The sequence below is a fragment of the Barbus barbus genome (genome assembly GCF_936440315.1).
Source record: "Barbus barbus genome assembly, chromosome: 10".
Taxonomy (NCBI): domain Eukaryota; kingdom Metazoa; phylum Chordata; class Actinopteri; order Cypriniformes; family Cyprinidae; genus Barbus; species Barbus barbus.
The window spans coordinates 14,291,574-14,309,696 of record NC_136738.1 but is presented as its reverse complement, the minus strand read 5'-3'; the positions used below and the strand labels follow the sequence as shown (position 1 = coordinate 14,309,696).

At 35.1% G+C, this 18,123-nt stretch overlaps 2 protein-coding genes and 1 long non-coding RNA gene across 3 annotated transcripts; all 3 read right to left on the bottom strand.

The window, feature by feature from the left end:
- Window positions 1–362: 362 nt before the first annotated feature.
- Window positions 363–1,941, bottom strand: LOC306875856. Its single transcript, XR_013784774.1, has 3 exons — window positions 1,764–1,941; window positions 1,162–1,254; window positions 363–913 (listed from the first exon to the last, which is right to left on the bottom strand). It is a non-coding gene; the product is annotated as an uncharacterized lncRNA (long non-coding RNA).
- A 374-nt stretch (window positions 1,942–2,315) lies between these two features.
- On the bottom strand, window positions 2,316–9,822 carry LOC306876218 (cyclic AMP receptor-like protein A). Its single transcript, XM_079427223.1, has 13 exons — window positions 9,661–9,822; window positions 9,062–9,114; window positions 8,921–8,975; window positions 8,267–8,323; window positions 8,060–8,120; window positions 7,723–7,810; window positions 7,548–7,637; window positions 7,418–7,456; window positions 6,363–6,441; window positions 5,902–5,949; window positions 5,734–5,816; window positions 3,243–3,384; window positions 2,316–3,139 (listed from the first exon to the last, which is right to left on the bottom strand). The coding sequence occupies exons 1-13, from the start codon at window positions 9,727–9,729 to the stop codon at window positions 2,963–2,965; spliced, it is 1,041 nt and encodes a 346-aa protein (XP_079283349.1). The 5' UTR covers window positions 9,730–9,822; the 3' UTR covers window positions 2,316–2,962.
- A 4,709-nt stretch (window positions 9,823–14,531) lies between these two features.
- LOC306876236 (mid1-interacting protein 1A-like) lies at window positions 14,532–15,761 on the bottom strand. Its single transcript, XM_079427245.1, has one exon. It carries the CDS (start codon window positions 15,700–15,702, stop codon window positions 15,244–15,246), a length of 459 nt encoding a protein of 152 aa, XP_079283371.1. The 5' UTR covers window positions 15,703–15,761; the 3' UTR covers window positions 14,532–15,243.
- Window positions 15,762–18,123: the final 2,362 nt, after the last annotated feature.

Genomic DNA, 18,123 nt, shown 5'->3' with positions numbered 1-18,123 from the left:
TTTATCCATTTTTGTGTGTTGTAATGTTTCCTATCTCATGCTGTGATGATCACTATGAAACCCTGAGTATTTATTTAAATCCCACTTTAATTTCTGAATTAATTTATTGGGATGAAATACATGATAAAATACATATATTCCATTTTTAAAGAAACTTAAGTAAATCTTTTAATTGTAGAGTTAAATCTGTAACCTTGTGGAGGAATGATGTCTGTGATTTTGTCATCATTAAAATACAGCTGTGTTTATCTAACCAAAGAATATAGCTTCCTAGAATGGACCGCTTAGTATAAATATACCAGAGATAAAACAAAACAATGCTAATTTAATGTTGAGTTTTTTAGGAAGAAAATAAGAGAACAGAGACTGGACCATTTTATTAGTTGTTTTTGTCATTTCAAAAATTACATAATCTTATAAAGAGTGTCAGCTGTTAATGTTACTGACGGTGAAATGTCTTTAGTCAGAGTACAGTCAGTTAGTTGATGAGTATAAATACAAAAGCTGCAGGTAAACATCAGATCTGAACCGCCCCTGAGGCAGAGGTTGATGAACAGAACTTCACAAACTACAGCTGATGGGAAACAGAAAAAGAGAGGAGGAGCACGCAGAGCAAAACTGGACTGATGTCAGATCTTTATTACAATCTGCCTTCCGCTTGTAAAACCTCTACTTAAAAGACCAGCTTAGATGGCCTTATTGAAATACTAGCATCCAAAACACAACACATGCTGGTGTCCAGCAATGCTGTTCTTTCAGCCTCCATTGTGCCCAGATTTGCTTCTGCGTGACCTTTAACCTCAGGAACCACATTTCTGCACCGCCGTCTCTGTAGATGCAGATGACCCAGCAGCACCCTCAGGCTTTGGAGCGGGCATTAATGCTGCGTCTGATGCATAGCCCTCCTTTTTACCTGAAAACACAAACACATCAGATGACTTTAATGTGACATTTGAACACAGCATCTGTACTTTCACTCTAATGTACTTCTGTACTTTGCCTCACTGAAGACAGGCTACAGAGTAATAAAACACTGACATACACTTTCACCCTATGTACTTTCTTTATGTTTCTGTTTTGTCTGTGTTTGAGAGAGAGAGAGAGAGAGAGAGAGAGAGAGAGAGAGAGAGAGAGAGAGAGAGATAAGTGAGTATACCTCACCTTTAGCCAGACTACATGGTGTGAGCACAGGTTGTTCTGCTTGCTCTCCCAATGTAAGGGCAGTGCGGATCCTGCGCACCACGTAGACGCTGGCTGTAGGGAAATGTTACAAATCATACACAAAACATCATACAAATACACAAAACAAAATTCACTATACACTAGGTGGTCCTATAAGGCAGAATTTTTTCATAAAAATAAAAAGAATGAGAAATTATTTAAAATCTCATCAATTTTGTTTTACTAAATGCAGTGGTGATACCACAGTACAGTGATCATATCAGATGGTACTTTGAAATTAACCATGGTAATCATGAATGATCATTGTATTTACACCATACTATATATATATCAAATCATAAGGTCATACAAATATACACCTGAAATATAATATATCGGTTATGGGTTACTACAATGTTTAACGAACATTATTGTACATACGGTATACATACATGTATACGAGTTATAAATGAAACAAGCAGTGATAAGACCATACAGTATTTTTATATTTATTATATTATAGGTGTTTATCTCGTAAACAGAACCCGAAAGGTTCGAATATTTTGTTCTAATGTTAAATGGTTTAAAGAATTACGTCTTACCTTTTATCAAAAGTCATACCATGGTGTACAGATCGTACAGTTTCTACTGTATCTGTTTCGTACCCAGAAATTTGCCTTGAAACACAAGCGTCTTTTACAGGTTATGGAGGTTGTGTTGTTGTTCCGGAAGCGCCCCGTCTCTTCCAGTAGTAGTTTCACCAGCTGCTGTTATGAAAATGTTATGTATGGTTTACTGTAGTATTTCTCATCAGTCGTACAACGTACTTATCATTGATTGGCTCCTTTGGCACTTATGATGAGTTGTTCACCAATCGCTATGAAACGCGCTGAGATGACATAAGACAACACGGCCAATCAGGAAAACAACGAAGAAAATAGATCCCCCTTTTGTGCACAACATTTGTCTCCTTTTATCTATATTAAACACTTTAAGTAATATTTATGTCATTCAATTTTTTTTAAAACTACATATAGCCATAGCGAGAGAGTGAGATAAAAATAGTAAATTTCTGACAAGAACAAAGAAAGTGTTCAAACTTCTGTCCATTAATTTGCTTTCGTAAGACTAAGTTACACAAACAGACACCAGTTCAAAGTTTATATCACTGATTTATTCCGTTTAGACCTTTTATAACTTTCATGAAGCAGTTCATGGGAAACCTGTCTTACTCCACAAGGCTTTCTCATTAATCATCCTGAGTGCTAAGAGGCTCTATATCTAGACTTAATTAACTTGAACTCAAAGTTAATTAGCTGATTAACTGAATTTAAGAGTGTCCGCTCTTTCTATTAGACAAAAGACACACAAACACAAAATAAATGTTATTAGATTTGTATTTCAAATTTGTTGAATCTGCAAACAATACAAAAATATAGCGTACATTTTCATAAATATAGTAAAACATGCTCAAATGTTTTCAATGTATATGTCTGAAATATTCAGCTGAATGAAATAGAAAAGGCAGTCTTTAATTCCACTATATACAACAAACATTACTTTGAGGCGGTAAACAGCTTGATTGAAAGCTTTTCCACATTAATACAGTACAAAAACAATCTTATGCTTCTACCGTCATTAACGGCAAAGGAAGACATAATATCAACCATTTTTTTTCTGTTTTCCAACTATAATAATACATGCTGTAATTAAAGTGTCAACATAAAAGCTGCAACACGGAAACACTGATAGAAATTCTTTAAAGGCAAAGAATGTAAAAATATGCACACACACACACTTTCTAAACATTCTCCCAGGGTCCCCTATCTTTTAAGATCATGTCCGGGCTGTAAAATAGGATGTTGTTGTCCTCATCGTCGGAATCGGAGTGTGTATCGAGGTTGTGTGTGTATCTTACATTTGCAGCATGGTACTCTCCAATCCTTGTGCTGTCACACAGCCGAGACTGGATAGCCATCTGAAGAAAACATGTTACATGAACAAGAGATTGAAATCAAACAGAATGCTAAGGTGACTAACCACAGCTGACCATGGCTGAGACCAGTGAGCATGAACTGTACCTTTATTCCTGTTGTACTCAGCTGACTCCAGGTGTCCTTACCGAAGACAAGAGCATTTGCAAGCCCATGCAAGGGAGCACTGAGCACATGCAATAACGTCAGAGAAAACATAGGGTCCTCTGGGTAAGCAGCATTATGAAGTCTGCAGAAACACACGTAAAGATCAGACACAGATGCACAAAGATGCATCCAAAAGGTACAAGGCATGTGAGACAAAAAAATATGAAAAAAAAATTGTTGAAAATCAATTTTGTTATAAAATTATGAAATTTAAAGAAATATATTATTATTGCCAAAATGCTTCCTTACTGTCAAATAAAAAAGTATTTAATATTCTATTTTATGGAACAACAGTAAAATTACAATACTAATATTTATAGTGGTCTTAATATCTCTGCTTACAAAACTTCTATTTTGGTGTAAAACCGCTGAGATACTTTGAAGCTCATCTTATGTTGATTGATTTATAAATTATTATCTATTACAAATTTGGACCTCACACCCCTGTTAAAATGTCAGGTTTCTGTGATGTAAAAAAATGAGACCAAGATAAATAATTTCAGAACTTTTCCACCTTTACTGTAAACTATAACCTGTACAACTAAATTAAAAAACAAACTGAAAACGTTTAGGAAAGGTGGAGTAAAAATAAAAAACTAAAATAATGGGTTTGCATAAGTGTGCACACCCTCTTATAACTAAGGATGTGGCTGTGTTCAGAATTAATCACATTCTAACTCATGTTAAATAGGAGTCATCATTTAAAGTGCCTCTGGTTAAAAGTAATAAAGTTTAGCTGTTCTAGTAGGCTTTTCCTAACATTTTCTTAGTTGCATCTTACAGCAAAAGCCATGGTCTGCAGAGAGCTTCCAAAGCATCAGAGGGATCTCACTGTTAAAAGGTATCAGTCGTGGCAAGTCGTGGGGAAGTCGTGGCCTAATGGTTAGAGAGTCGGACTTGTAATCCAAAGGTTGCGGGTTCGAGTCCCCGGCCGGCAGGAATTGTAGGTGGGGGGAGTGAATGTCCAGCGCTCTCTCCACCCTCAATACCACGACTGAGGTGTACCACCCTTGAGCAAGGCACCGAACCCCCAACTGCTCCCCGGGCGCTGCAGCATAAAATGGCTGCCCACTGCTCCGGGTGTGTGTTCACGGTGTGTGTGTGTTCACTGCTGTGTGTGTGCACGTTGGATGGGTTAAATGCAGAGCACGAATTCCGAGTATGGGTCACCATACTTGGCTGAGGGATACCACTTGGCTGAATGTCACTTCACTTATCAGTCAGGAGAAGCGTACAAAAGAATTTCCAAGGCATTAGATATAACAAGGCATTAGATATACCATGGAACAGAGTGAAGACAGTCATCATCAAGTGGAGAAAATATGGCGGAACAGCGATATTAGCAAGCACTGGATGTCCTTCTAAAATTGAGAAGAAAACTGGTCAGGGAAGCTACCAGGAGGCCTACAGCAACATTAAAGGAGCTGCAGGAATTGCTGGCAAGTACTGTCTGTGTAGTACATATGACAACAATCTCCCATATTCTTCATATGTCTGGGCTATGGGGTAGGGTGGCAAGAAAAACATAAGCCTGGCTAGATTTAGCAAAAACACATTATATGTCTCCCAAAAGCATGTGGGAAAATGTCTCATGAAACCAAGGTTGAACTTTTGGCCATAATTCTAAAAGATATGTTTGGCACAAAAACAACACTGCACATCACCAAAGGAACACCATACCCACAGTGAAACATGGTGGTGGCAACATCATGCTTTGGGGCTGTTTTTCTTCAGCTGGAACTGGGGACTTAATCAAGGTGGAGGGGATTATGAACTGTTTCAAATACCAGTCAATACCAGCAAAAAACCTTCAGGCTTCTGCTAGAAAGCGGAGGATGAAGAGGAACTTCATCTTTCAGCATGACATAACCGAAAAAAAGCACACATCCAAATCAACAAAAGAATGGCTTCACCAAAAGAAAATTGACGTTTTGGAATGGCCCAGCCAGAGCCCAGACCTGAATCCGATTGAAAATGCACAGGAGATGCACAATCTGACAGATTAGGAGCATTTTTGCAAAGAAGAGTGGGAAAATATTGCCAAGTCAAGATGTCCCATGCTGATAGACTCATACCCAAAAAGACTGAGTGGTGTAATAAAATCAAAAGGTGCTTCAACAACATATTAGTTTAAGGGTGTGCACTTATGCAACCACATTATTTTAGTTTTTTATTTTTACTCCACCTTTCCTAAAAGATTTCAGTTTGTTTTTTAATTTAGTCGTACAGGTTATAGTTTACATTAAAGGTGGGAAAGGGTCTGGAATGATTGATTTTGGTCTCATGTTTTTACATCACACAAAACTGGCATTTTAACAGGGGTGTTCACAGAAACCTGACATTTTAACAGGGGTGTGTAGACTTTTTATATCCACTGTATATCCAGAAAAATTACATCCCTGTAAAATGTGGTGAGAAAATGCACAGTTACCGATTTATGAGGGGGAAGATAGAGACGAGCAGATAGACAGAGGGATACCACTTCAACGGTCTGATCTCTTCAGCTAAAGAGATCTGCAGGAAGAAATAATAATACATAAATGATTTATTGACCAGTAGATGGCAGCATTTTTACATACACAAATGCACACACACATACCTTCCTCCTCTCTCTTTCTGGGTTAAAAGTGCCTAACCAGGAACGCATCTGAAATAAATACAGTAATTTTAGACATGCATTTATACTCCTTATGCATGGATCATTATGTTTTTTATGGCTGATCGGCCACAAATCCCATCAGCTCGTTCATGACATTTTAATATACACTGCTGAGTGTACCACAGTAAGACCTGTGTGGAGTACACAGATGTCTGCACGTACATGAGCTGATTTATTGCGTCAGTATGTGTCAGAATATGCCAGACATTGAAAATGTTCTGGAATGTGGAATGTCACTTTCAGCCACACTGTGGTAAGTCAGCATTAACAGAGAACAGGGAGGAGATAAAGCTTTTTGTTTACAATACATTTTAATTACACACCTAGGTTTGACAGCAAGTTGCCATGAAATCAAATTTAGGAAGTAGTGAGACCATTTTTTCACAATCACATTCACTCACCCTCTCGTTGGCCACACAGATGATTCGAGCATAACAGCAGCTCATGAGGATAATCAGGCTAAACAGAGGAATGTACCATCTGCAAATAAACAATACTTTACACCTCAAACAACAATATACACAAACAGAAGCCTCAAAAAGTATTTGGACACTAGATAGTGTTAACTTGATGGTGTGCTTGTACTATCCTTCTGTAAAATAAGGTTCCACTTTATTTTAAGATGACCTTGTTACAGTGTAATAATTATATATTTAAGTAATGGATAATATTAGTTAAATACATGTACTTACTATATGGTTAGGGTTAGGATTAGGGTTTGGTTTAGGTTTTCTTGCATGTAATTATGCATAACTAATTGTAGTTATAATAGTAAGTACACGCAAGGACACATTAAAATAAAATGTTACCTAAAATAAATATCTAGGGATGCAACAATATTAAAACTCTGGCTAATGACTGGCTGAAGACAGTAATTATTTTCATTTTAAAGCCACTAACTGATAAAAGGTCAATATTCTAATATATGATATATATTAATATGATATAAGCCATCTTATATCATATTTGTAATAATTAAAAAAATTATAGAGTATTAAAAACTGATTCATTTAACTCAATGGTTTTTTAAGATTACTTTGAAGTGACTGTTGGAAGACGGAAAACATAATCTAAATGTAAAAATACAATTAAATATTCAATATCGACTGATACTGATAAATTAAATATCGGTCGATAACCGATACGGTACAGATATCTTGTGCATACGTATAAATATTATACAGCATTCATGCATTTTAGGTGTCCATATATACTTGTTGCCAGTGTGAACAATCCTTAATATAGCATAACTGGACAAAATTAGAGTGAAAAATATTGTTAAAAACTCCAGCATGCACAATAACCTGTCAGAATGGGAACGAAAATTCCTGGCATTCAAATAGCATGAGCTACGTGAGCCTCTGAAAAATGATGCAACTCATAACACAGTTTCATTCCTAGCAACAACATGCATTTCCGCAAACACTCACACGCATGCTGAACATTACAAACTTACATGCCAAACCTCCACTTGACATGCTTTTCTGTGATCCAACTGCAGGAAAACAATAAGACACAAATGACTGATGATGACTGTAGTGATATGATTGCAATTAAGAATATATCAAAAGTCAAAGGTCACTCACCACCAGGCTCCGGCGGGACCGTAGTATCCAGCCATCAGCGGGAGGGTGGACATGAGCAGAGGAACCCCCCATGCAACCAAGTGATACGGTCTGAGAAACACATGCAGATGTTAGGAACACTATCTGTATGTATCCACAACTAAACGTGTTTATTTGAGTGTGTGTGATGATTCACATTTCATAATGTTCAGTTCTGATTTCTCTCACCAGGTTCAGGTACAGATTAAACGTAATAAGACAAACCCACATCAGCGCGGTCCAGTCTGAAACAAACAGTCGAAAACTATAACTATAGAAACAGAAGATACTTCCTTTCCACTTAAATGACTTTATTCAGAAGTATCATACTGCATGTGTTTTTGATGTTGTGAATTTTATGTATTCAAATGTCTTCTGCTAGTTACATCAAAGCCAAAAATAAATGCTCTCACTATCTCATCTCAGAACTGATTATCTATTACTTCACATATACACAACAGTGCACACATCTTTAAATCAGTTGCCAAATTTACCAAAATAAGTGAGCCACCAGGCTTGAAAATTACACAGAGACCCCTCTGGATGAGACTCTCCCTGTAGATGAGAAGAAAGCAACAGGTGCGATGAAACAAAGTTATTAAAAAGGGAGAAAATATTTCCCTTTCTCCAACATACATAAGCTTGAATAATTACTCTCTAAACATGCCTCTCTCACACACAAATGAATCAGTGCAACTCACCATAACATATGCAACACTGTCAAAAGCTGCAGCTACTGTCAGACTGAATATCATTTTCTGAAGGACAAAGGAAAAAAAGATAAAAAAAAGATTTAACATTACTCCAAATAATTCATAATAATCAACAATATCACTGAATATGACAATTACTGGTTAGAATTACATAAATTACACTACTAGTTTGGGGTCTATATAACTTTTGCTAATTTTATGTTCACCAAGGCAGCATTTATTTTATCAAAAATACAATAAGAACAGCAATGTAGTGAAATTTAAAGAATTATTTATTATAAATATTATTTAAATTGTTTTAATATATATTATAATGTAATTTATTCATATTTCAGCAGTCATCAGTCCACTTGTCAGTGGGATCTTTCAGAAATCCCTCTAATATGCTGATTTGTTTAAGACACGTTTCTCATTATTGTCAATGTTGAGTTTTGCTGCCTAATAGTATTTTTTCAGAATTCTTTTATGTAAATGAAATGTATTTTTTAAAGCATTTTGTTGAAATATTTTATTGATCCTTTTGGTTGTGTGTAACAGTGTGGACATTTGTATTGTCACTTTTAATATATTTAATTCACCCTTGCTAGATAAAAGTAATAATTTATTTTAAAAAACATTTCAACTGTAACACACACACTGTACCTGAGCCAAAGAGTTACATCGGCGGAGCAGCCATATGGCAAACAGCATGAAGAGGCTACATAGAGAAAATTTTAATAAAGTTAAGAATACTCAAAAGTCAATTTTTATACAAAAAGCAAAGTGCAATATGATTTGACTCACCATGCCAATAATGAAAATGTCCCAGTGGCTCTTTTCACTATAAGAATCACATCCTGTGGATTAAAACACATACTAAAGCTGATGAAAAAAATCAAGAAGGAAAAGGCGCTATAACTTTAATTCCAAGAAGGCAATAATAACATTTAATGCGACCAGCTTTTTTTATTCAATAACCCTTTCACATATTCTTCTATTATCTTTTAAAATAAACGCCTTGGTTCATTACATTTTGTTTTCTAACACTACACTGATTTACACTTTCAGACACTCTTTGAATATTCATCACAGAAATGTAAGCAGTCAGGTGTTTTCCTGCTCCTCGTGTGCTGGGTCCCATCACAGATCAATAAATGATTCATTTCCTAACGTTACTTAACTTCTCACCGTGACTCATCTTTCGAATTTCCCACAAAAAATGTTTACATTTTACCTCAAATTAAGTTGTCATAAATTACTCTATACTCTAACTTTCATGTCTTTCTTTCAGTAAAAGTATTAGTGAACATTATCATGCCTGGAAAGGATGGTGTCATGTTGTGATTAGCATGAGGGCTAACAAGTTAGCATTACAGTAGTTTTTAAAACATGTTTATACTTACACTTCGATAATCATCGGGCACTGCGTTGCTAGTAGTGTTGTTAACATGGAGTGGATGCTCATCTCCCATAATTATTCTTTCTTTTTACTAATGTTTTGATGTGGAGTGCACACATGGGAACCATAGGAACACTACAGCCACATTGACACGTACGGAGTGCGCAGAGGAACAAACAGCGAGACGAAATCTTTTTGAAGACGGAACCTTATCTCTACAGACTACGCTGTTGTTTATACAGTGAGATCATAATAAAATGATAACAATACTCTGTATTTATTTCGATTTATATTGTTCTGAGATAATTGAGGAAATATTACTTTAAATCAGATTTTATTTTAATTAAAATGAACGGATGAAACTGTTCAGCATTATTTGATCAAGCATGTACTGATGTGTTTACTGTTTTTTTAGGGCCCAAGCCAAAAGGCACAGGGTCCTCTTGTTCTTTGAACCGAATAACTTTCACGCTGCATGTCTTAGGCTCCGTCCAACAGGAAGTCGGCTATTCAGGGCTGTTTAAAAAGTGCATGCTCTGGAATTTGATATACTCCTCTGAGGATTTCCAAACGATTGCCACCAAACTCGGTGAACATGATATCATCTCGAACCGTTTGCGAGGCGATGAAGTTATGGCAAAAAAATGAGAAACATGAAATGCCTATAACGTCCACATACATTGCCTAATAATTTTGATCAAACATCAGTGGTTTGTTCGTTGTATGATGCTGATCGGATAGATGTGACTATATGACTGAAAGTTATAGCGCCACCAACTGGCAGCAAGAATTGTGTCATTTTTCAAATGCTTTAAATTCAGCATCTTATTTTTACTCGATTTGCTTCAAACTTCATCAGAATAATGTCAAAACACGGCCGATGTAAAACTGTGACGGGAATATTGATTTCTAAAATACTGTTGGCATGGCAGCGTGTCAAACTTCAATATTCTTTTCTGGTGATTTTGAGGCAGATAACATGATTATAATGTCATGAAACTCAACACACATCAGTATTAATGATAGATAGACACTGGCAAAAGCTCATAAAAGGGCATGGAGGAGGCACTCTATAGCGCCACCTTTTGACAAACGTTAAGGGGTTAGTTTTAGCTACAGATACCAAACTCGGTACATATATTGTTCTTATCAAGCCGGACAACTTTCTAATTTACAGTCATTAGCTACGACCAACAGGAAGTCAGCTATATTTATTTTAATGTGTTTTTTGTTTGTTTTTTTGCAAAATCATGCTGTAAATAAATTCATACTCCTCCAAGCAGAAACAAGTAATTCACACTAAACCTTTTTCAACATGATGCCAACTTACTGAAGATGTTAAATTGCGAACGGATTTAGGATATCTTGAACGGTGTGGCAATGGTGATTTATTAATGTAACAGTAGAAAAAGATAGCAGTAATTTTTTTGTATCTTTTAAGAGCAGATTCCAAACACTTCATAAAAAATTACATACACAGAACAAGTCATTCTGAGGAAATGTGATTAATTTCATGAATTTACAATACACTATGGAGAGCAGAAAATTAAAAAACTTTCAGACAGCTGAAGTCACTCTGCTTCTCTGTGTGGGGTGGGTGAGAGAGAGAGAGAGAGAGGGTCTGTTTAAACTTTTGATGCTTTAATAGTTTTTAACAGTAAAACAGTTCAGCTGACAGATGCAGAGTAAGCTGTAATGCAGGCAAAAATATTTCACGAATGCTTAGATCAATAAAATAGTAAAAACAAATGCTTATAAATTATTAAAGGTTTTGATAACACTTCATAATAAGGTCTCTTTTGTTAACATTAGGGAATGCATTAACTAACATGAACTAACAATGAAAAATATATTTCTACAGCATGTTAATTCTTCATTGATAGTATGAACTAACAATGAACATTTTTTTACAGCATTTATTAATGTTTTTAATGTTAGAAAAATAGTCATGTTCAAAAGATACACCTTTAAATTTTAATAATGTATTAATACATTTTGGACTTATTATTAATTAACATTAATAAATGGTATATAATTATTGTTGATATTGTTAACTAACAACAGTTAAATAATATAGTTTTTAAACATTGGTTAATTCACAAATAACATTAAGTATGAACAATATATTTTTTATTTATTTGTGTTAGTAAAAATTATTCATGTTAGTTCATGGAAAAATAAGTTGTTAAAAAATGCTTATGAATCATTAAAAGATTTGGTAACTATAATAATGTCTCATTTGTTAACATTAGTAAATGCATTAACTAACATGAACTGCCAATGAAAAATATATTTTCACAGCATTTATTAATGTTTGTTGATGTTAGTTAATCAAAATGTTCGTTAATTCACAGTGCATTAACTAATGTTAACAGATAAAACTTTAAATTTGAATAATGTTTAAGTTTTGAATATTATGCGAAAGTTTGGCAACCCCTTGCAGAATCTGTGAAAATGTGAAGAATTTTAACAAAATAAGAGAGATCATACAAAATGCATGTTATTTTTTATTTAGTACTACATTTTTTATTTAGTAAAAAAAAAAAAAAACTAATTTTTAAAGTTTTAAAATTGAATATTTGTAGTTTGAGGAACAAAGTACATGAAGTTGCCGATTTGTTACTGTCAAACACAATTAATATTGTTGCTTTATCTGAAACTCGTTTGGATGAGACTTTTGATGATAATGCTGTGTCTATGGATATAATGTATATAGAAGTGATAGAAATAAGTACGGTGGAGGTGTTGCTTTTTATGTGCAGAATAATATTTCTTTAAAAGTAAGGGATATTATGTGTAATGAAGTTGAGGTTCTATGGCTGCAGATTAATCTACCTCGTGTCAAATCAATTTTAGTAGGATGTTGTTATAGGCCACCAGGCTCAAATCATAAATATTTAGAAGATATGGGTGAGATGCTGAATAAGGTTTGTGAATTAAATATGTAAGTTGTTTTTTTAGGTGATCTTAATATTAATTGGTTAGTACATGTGTGTTTTTTAAAGAATCAATGGGAAAATATAATAGACGTATGTGGATTGAAACAGATGGTTACACAACCAACGAGAATAAGTATAAATAATAAGGGTGAGTTCACAGCACCTTGTAAAGATCATATTTATTTGAGCAATGAATATTTGTATACGACAGCAATATCGGTCCAAGTAGGTTGTAGTGATTTAGACCATCAGTAATTGCTTGGATGGAAAGTTACTTGGATAATAGATCACAGAGAGTTTTTTCAATGGAAGTTATTCGGATAGAAGGGGAATTTAATGCGGAGTTCCACAAGGGAGCTGTTTGGGACAACTGTTGTATTTCATTTTTACAAATGATTTATATCTGGTGCTAAGAAGTGCTAACTTAACAATGTATGCATCTGCACAAACGTCGGTTTAATTAACGGCTATTTTGAATGAGGAGTTGGAGAGCATATAAAAGCGGATTTTAGAGAATAAGTTGATACTAAATACATCTAAAACAAAGAGTATAGTGTTTGGGTCTAGCTATTTTCTACAGACCAAACTGGAGCTGAAATTATATATAAATAAAACACTTATTCAACAAGTTAAGGAAGTAAAACTATTGGGTATCACCTTGGATAATAAATTGTCATGGTCAAAGCATATTGAGAAAACAGTGAAGAAAATGGGAAGGGTAGTAGCTGTAGTAAGGAGATGTAGAAAATATTTTACGATTGATATAATGAAAATAATATTGGATACTCTCTTCTTTTCACAGCTGGACTATTGTCAGATAATATGGGCCAATACTTCAAAAAAGGATCTGAGGAAACTTCAGCTGGTACAAAATAAGACAGCGAGACTTATCCTCCAGAGTCCGTATGGAACAAATATTAATTGAATGCATTTTGATCTGTGTGTGTTTCACAGAGTTGATGAACTGCATCATGTGGATTAACCCTTTAATTGCTGTATCCCTTAAAACCAGACTGCCAGAGGGTTACTGTAATGCGTGTGCCCGCTGGGCACCATTATCCTGATGCCACCGGGGTGGCGGTTGCACTGACGGCGTGGGCCGCCATTGCTTCTTGCAGCTATATTTTTGTTTTGTTTTTTTAAAATGTAGTGTTATGTGTTGCTTGAGTTTTCATAATATGGTAAGAAACATGAAGGCGAGGTGATTTTCATTCAAGGAACATGATGTGACAGTTCACCCCTTTTGTCAAAATGTTTATTTAGGTTTAGGTCCAAAAAAAGAGAATCTTTGGTATCCTAGAAGACATTGGGCAATAATTATGTATATTGTTTACATAAATATAAATATGAATATAAATATTATTTCTATTTTTCAAATTATTGTGTTTTGGAAATACATTTTGATCACTTTTATCCACACGTCTAAATTTGGAGACTCCAATGGACTGGAACCCCAGATATGGTAAACTACCACAAAACCAATTTATCTTGTAGGCCTAATTGTAAAAATAGGCTAACTGTTTTTGCTTTTTCTCATGTCTGTTCACATGGGCACAAGTAGCCTATTTATGGCCCCTTTGTATATTTGTATTCTAAAAATAACCTTTGTGTATAAAAGAGATCTGTTTCATTGTCTCACTTACTTGTATGCACATACTAAATAGGATCATGGATAATTATGGATAAATGGGAATTGAATAGATTACAAAATGTTAGATTAGATTTGATTAGAACTGATTATTATTTCATGCCATTATGTCTAATGTCTAATCCATCAGCAGTCTCAGAAATTAAAGTTATTTAAATTATGAACTTTTATAAGCACTAAGGAATGAAGAGTATGTGTGAGGCTAATTTGTAAAACAGGCACAGGGTATGTCTAAGCATTGTTGAGCATGATTACGAATAAACAACCACACATCGATGTTTTCAAATGACAAAAGTTTATTTTGTAGTAAAAAACAATTCAGTGCAAAATACAGCAAATGTTTTTAACAATCATACTGACCTTTAGGCACAATTTAACACAGAATCTCATGGAGCTCATCATGACACACACACAGTGATTTTCAGAGCCATCCACGTCATTGACTCACAGGATAATTCAGGGATAGCTTCAGGTCATTAGCAGGGAACATTCCCAAGAACTTTCTACAGGGTTTCTGCTTCATCAACAGGAGTTCTCACTATACAAACTATCATACTCTCAGTTCTTCAAGTCATCAGTCCTCTGGAACACACAGCAACTTCATAGGACAATGACCTTCCTCTCAAACAAATGAAAAAGAATGGAAAAATAAAAGCTTTGAAATATACATAACACATAAATAGATTTAAATATCAAGATAAGGCATGGCAACCAGCCATTTGAACGGAGACTTTGTTTTTTTTTCTGTTTTTAAAAGGGAAAACTGTCAGTGCAAATAAAATGCCATAAGACAAGAAGCAGCCCTTACAATACGTCAGTGATCAACACCAAAACCAATACTACAACAAACCCACTTTCCCCTCTCGATTTGCCTTGCATTTTAACTTTTGACAGTTTAACTTCTGTTTGTTCGGTCCTTTTGGTAGGCTCTTCCACAAAGGCAAAGTAGATCCTATTAGATCAGAATAGTTCATCATCTCCCAATAGATCATGATGCAGTTCACTGTCCCCAGCCAGCGATGCCAATCTCCTGCTTGTATCGGTTGGTCAGGTTGTTGGCTTGGCTTGTGAGTTTGGACAGCACCCCATGCAAGCCCCTCAGATGGTACTGCAGGAGTTGCTCCAGATCCACGTCGCTCTCTGGCTCTGTGCGCACTGGCTCCGGCGCTGTCGTGTCTTTCTTGCGCCTCTGCTCCTCTGCGCGCATGACGCCCCACTCGACATTGTTCCGGATGGACTTGAGCTGGCTGTAATAGCTGTACATGTCGGCCTCAGCATCCCGCAGATAGCTACCCGGGTCGTTGGTTAGCTTCTGCTGCTCTTTCTCTTGGCCCAGCGGCACATCTCTCAGCAAACTCGGCACCATGACTGTCTGATCCATGTTGTTGACGGCGCCGATAAAGCGGTTCATGGCCGTGAACAGAGCGTTCTTCTGGCTGAGTGGCTCGGACATCTGCATTTTGCTGGTTTATGAGGATTAATTCGAGAGTCGTATGTTTGTCTCTCGTGCGCTTAGTTGTTTCTGAAGGTCTGCATTCCTTACCTTTAATTTATACCTGACTGTTTTTGCTCCTGGGCGTCACCGAAACCTGTTGATCCGGTTTGGGATGTCGTATCGGCCAAAACCAGATTCCAACTACAAGACACCAACCTCCGCACGGCCCATAGACACACAGGGAGCGGCACGAAAGTGCATCGATCGATTGGTATAATAGCCTAATTTACGTTACATAGAAACTTAAAAACAAAATGAAACAAAACAAAACTGAAAATGTGAAAAGCACTACATACCACTTTGATTTTTAAAATTTCACACATGACGAAAAATAATAGCTCCTGCTTATAGGCCTATAGATGTGTTATGGCTATGTAGCTAAATGAAGTGTAGGTCAAAGGCTAACAATATTAATAAGGGTTAAAAGGGTAAATGATTTTGACTTGAGTAAATCAGTCATTCTTGAGAAGTGGGACAAAACAGGCTGCAAAATTTAAAAAATAAAGCCTTATGTATTCAGACAAATGAAAACACATTTATATATCTTATATAGGCTAAGCTACTGAGCTATGTTTGATACAACCTCTTTTTTAACTAAATGTGCTTTTTACCTTGGACTGTGTAATATAATTTCAACTTTATCTTTAATAGCATTCAAGATGTTTTTAACATTTCAAAACACATTCTCATGTTAGCAGACAGATTACACTTTCACATATGACCAACAATTCCTCAACAAATATAAAATATCATAATGAAATATTATCAAAATATTCCCCTGACGGTGGTGAGGAAAACCTGAATTTATAGTCTTTTACAAATACATTGAATCAATCAATTACTGTATTAAAACAAACAGTGGGTATATTATTGTTTAAAGCTTTTATTCAAGAGTCACATTTAAGTATTTTGATATATTATTGGAACACAAAATGTGACGGTGGTGGTGACATCTGATGGTGTTGACAAATTTGGCATTTCTTTCACAAAACAAATGGTTTTCCTGAAAGTAGCCATTTAGTATTTTTCTGTTGATGCTAGATGCTAATGGGACCTGCTTCAGGAGAGTAAAATATTTCAAATAATTTCCTCAGAAATTGGAAGATGGTGTTGACATATCATGGTTGTGACCAGGAAATATTAACATCAGGATTTAAAATATTCTAAAACTATAAAACTGTGATGTACTCTGCAGAGGAGGAATGTGTCAAGGGGTTCGTTTAGAGTGACAGCTGCCCCTGATATTCCCTGATTTTATTACATTTTAATGAATGTCTGACGGTGTTGACAAAAAGTTGGGACACAACTTTGAAACCTTATGAAACATGCAGGTGTCACTGAAAATTATCCTTGCTTTAATATGAGATATTATTAAGTGTTACTTTTGATAAAACAAGAACGTTTTTTCCATGTTATAGCATATGAATGATTGAACCCTTCTCTGTGGACACACTGTTTTAGATGTAGTGAGAAGACAACAAATGTAATAGATTTCATATAATAATGATACAAATTTAATTGAAGGGGATCATTGTGTTAAATACATTCTATTATTAATCCCCATAAAATTTTCAATTGAAAAATATTTTTATTTTTTAAACCTGATAGCAGTTGGACATGTTTTGTCCCATGGCTCAAGAATGACTGAAATAAAACAATGTTCTTGTTAACAAAATCTAATCTTTAAATGCTTTGCTGGTTAGTAACATTGATGTCAAAAGTTACATGTTTGAGTTATGAATAGGCTTATTAATGTTTAAAGTCCTTATCATGCCACATAAGCAAAATATGTATGAACCCAACAGGAAAGAAAAATGAGATATGAGATTATATCACAGTTGTTTGTTCCAGGTGACAATGAGATCAAATAGAGAGAAACAATAGACTTTTGTTTAACACTTTGGCTTGTTACAGTTTTCTCCTGATGAAGACTAACATCTCAAGCTTTGCTCAGATAATCTGAAGTCTACACATGAAAAGATTTCAGAATGAACTTTTCAAACATTTCTCTGATTTTCCAGAGCTATGCCAAAATCCACATACATTTGATATTTCTATGCTCTTTTTTGTCAAAGATTGCTTCATATGTTTCAGAAGAAACATTTAAAAGGTGATACTTAAAATAATTGTGACAGGAACTTAACTGAGAACTCAATTAAGTCTCCTGTAAAAAAGACAATTCCTCTTGAAAATCTGTGTATATATTTTTATTAACTAAGTGGTCTGAGGGTCAAACTTATGTGCAAATTGAAACAGTTGAAAACATTTGAGTAGATGTCTATTTATTCCTTAAAATGGGTTTTAGGGGCATGTTTCTCTCCTCTCTTTAATAGACTTATGTCTTTTACTCAAATCTTTTAAAATGCTTATGTAAAATGGCCTGAA

Coding starts and splice junctions, on each gene's coding strand:
- LOC306876236 (XM_079427245.1), bottom strand. CDS start 15,702: ATGCAGATGTCCGAGCCACTCAGCCAGAAGAACGCTCTGTTCACGGCC.
- LOC306876218 (XM_079427223.1), bottom strand. CDS start 9,729: ATGGGAGATGAGCATCCACTCCATGTTAACAACACTACTAGCAACGCA. Junction 8,324..8,920: donor GATGTAACTCTTTGGCTCAG/GTACAGTGTGTG, acceptor TTTGTCCTTCAG/AAAATGATATTCAGTCTGAC. Junction 7,811..8,059: donor CTGGTGGCTCACTTATTTTG/GTAAATTTGGCA, acceptor TGTTTGTTTCAG/ACTGGACCGCGCTGATGTGG.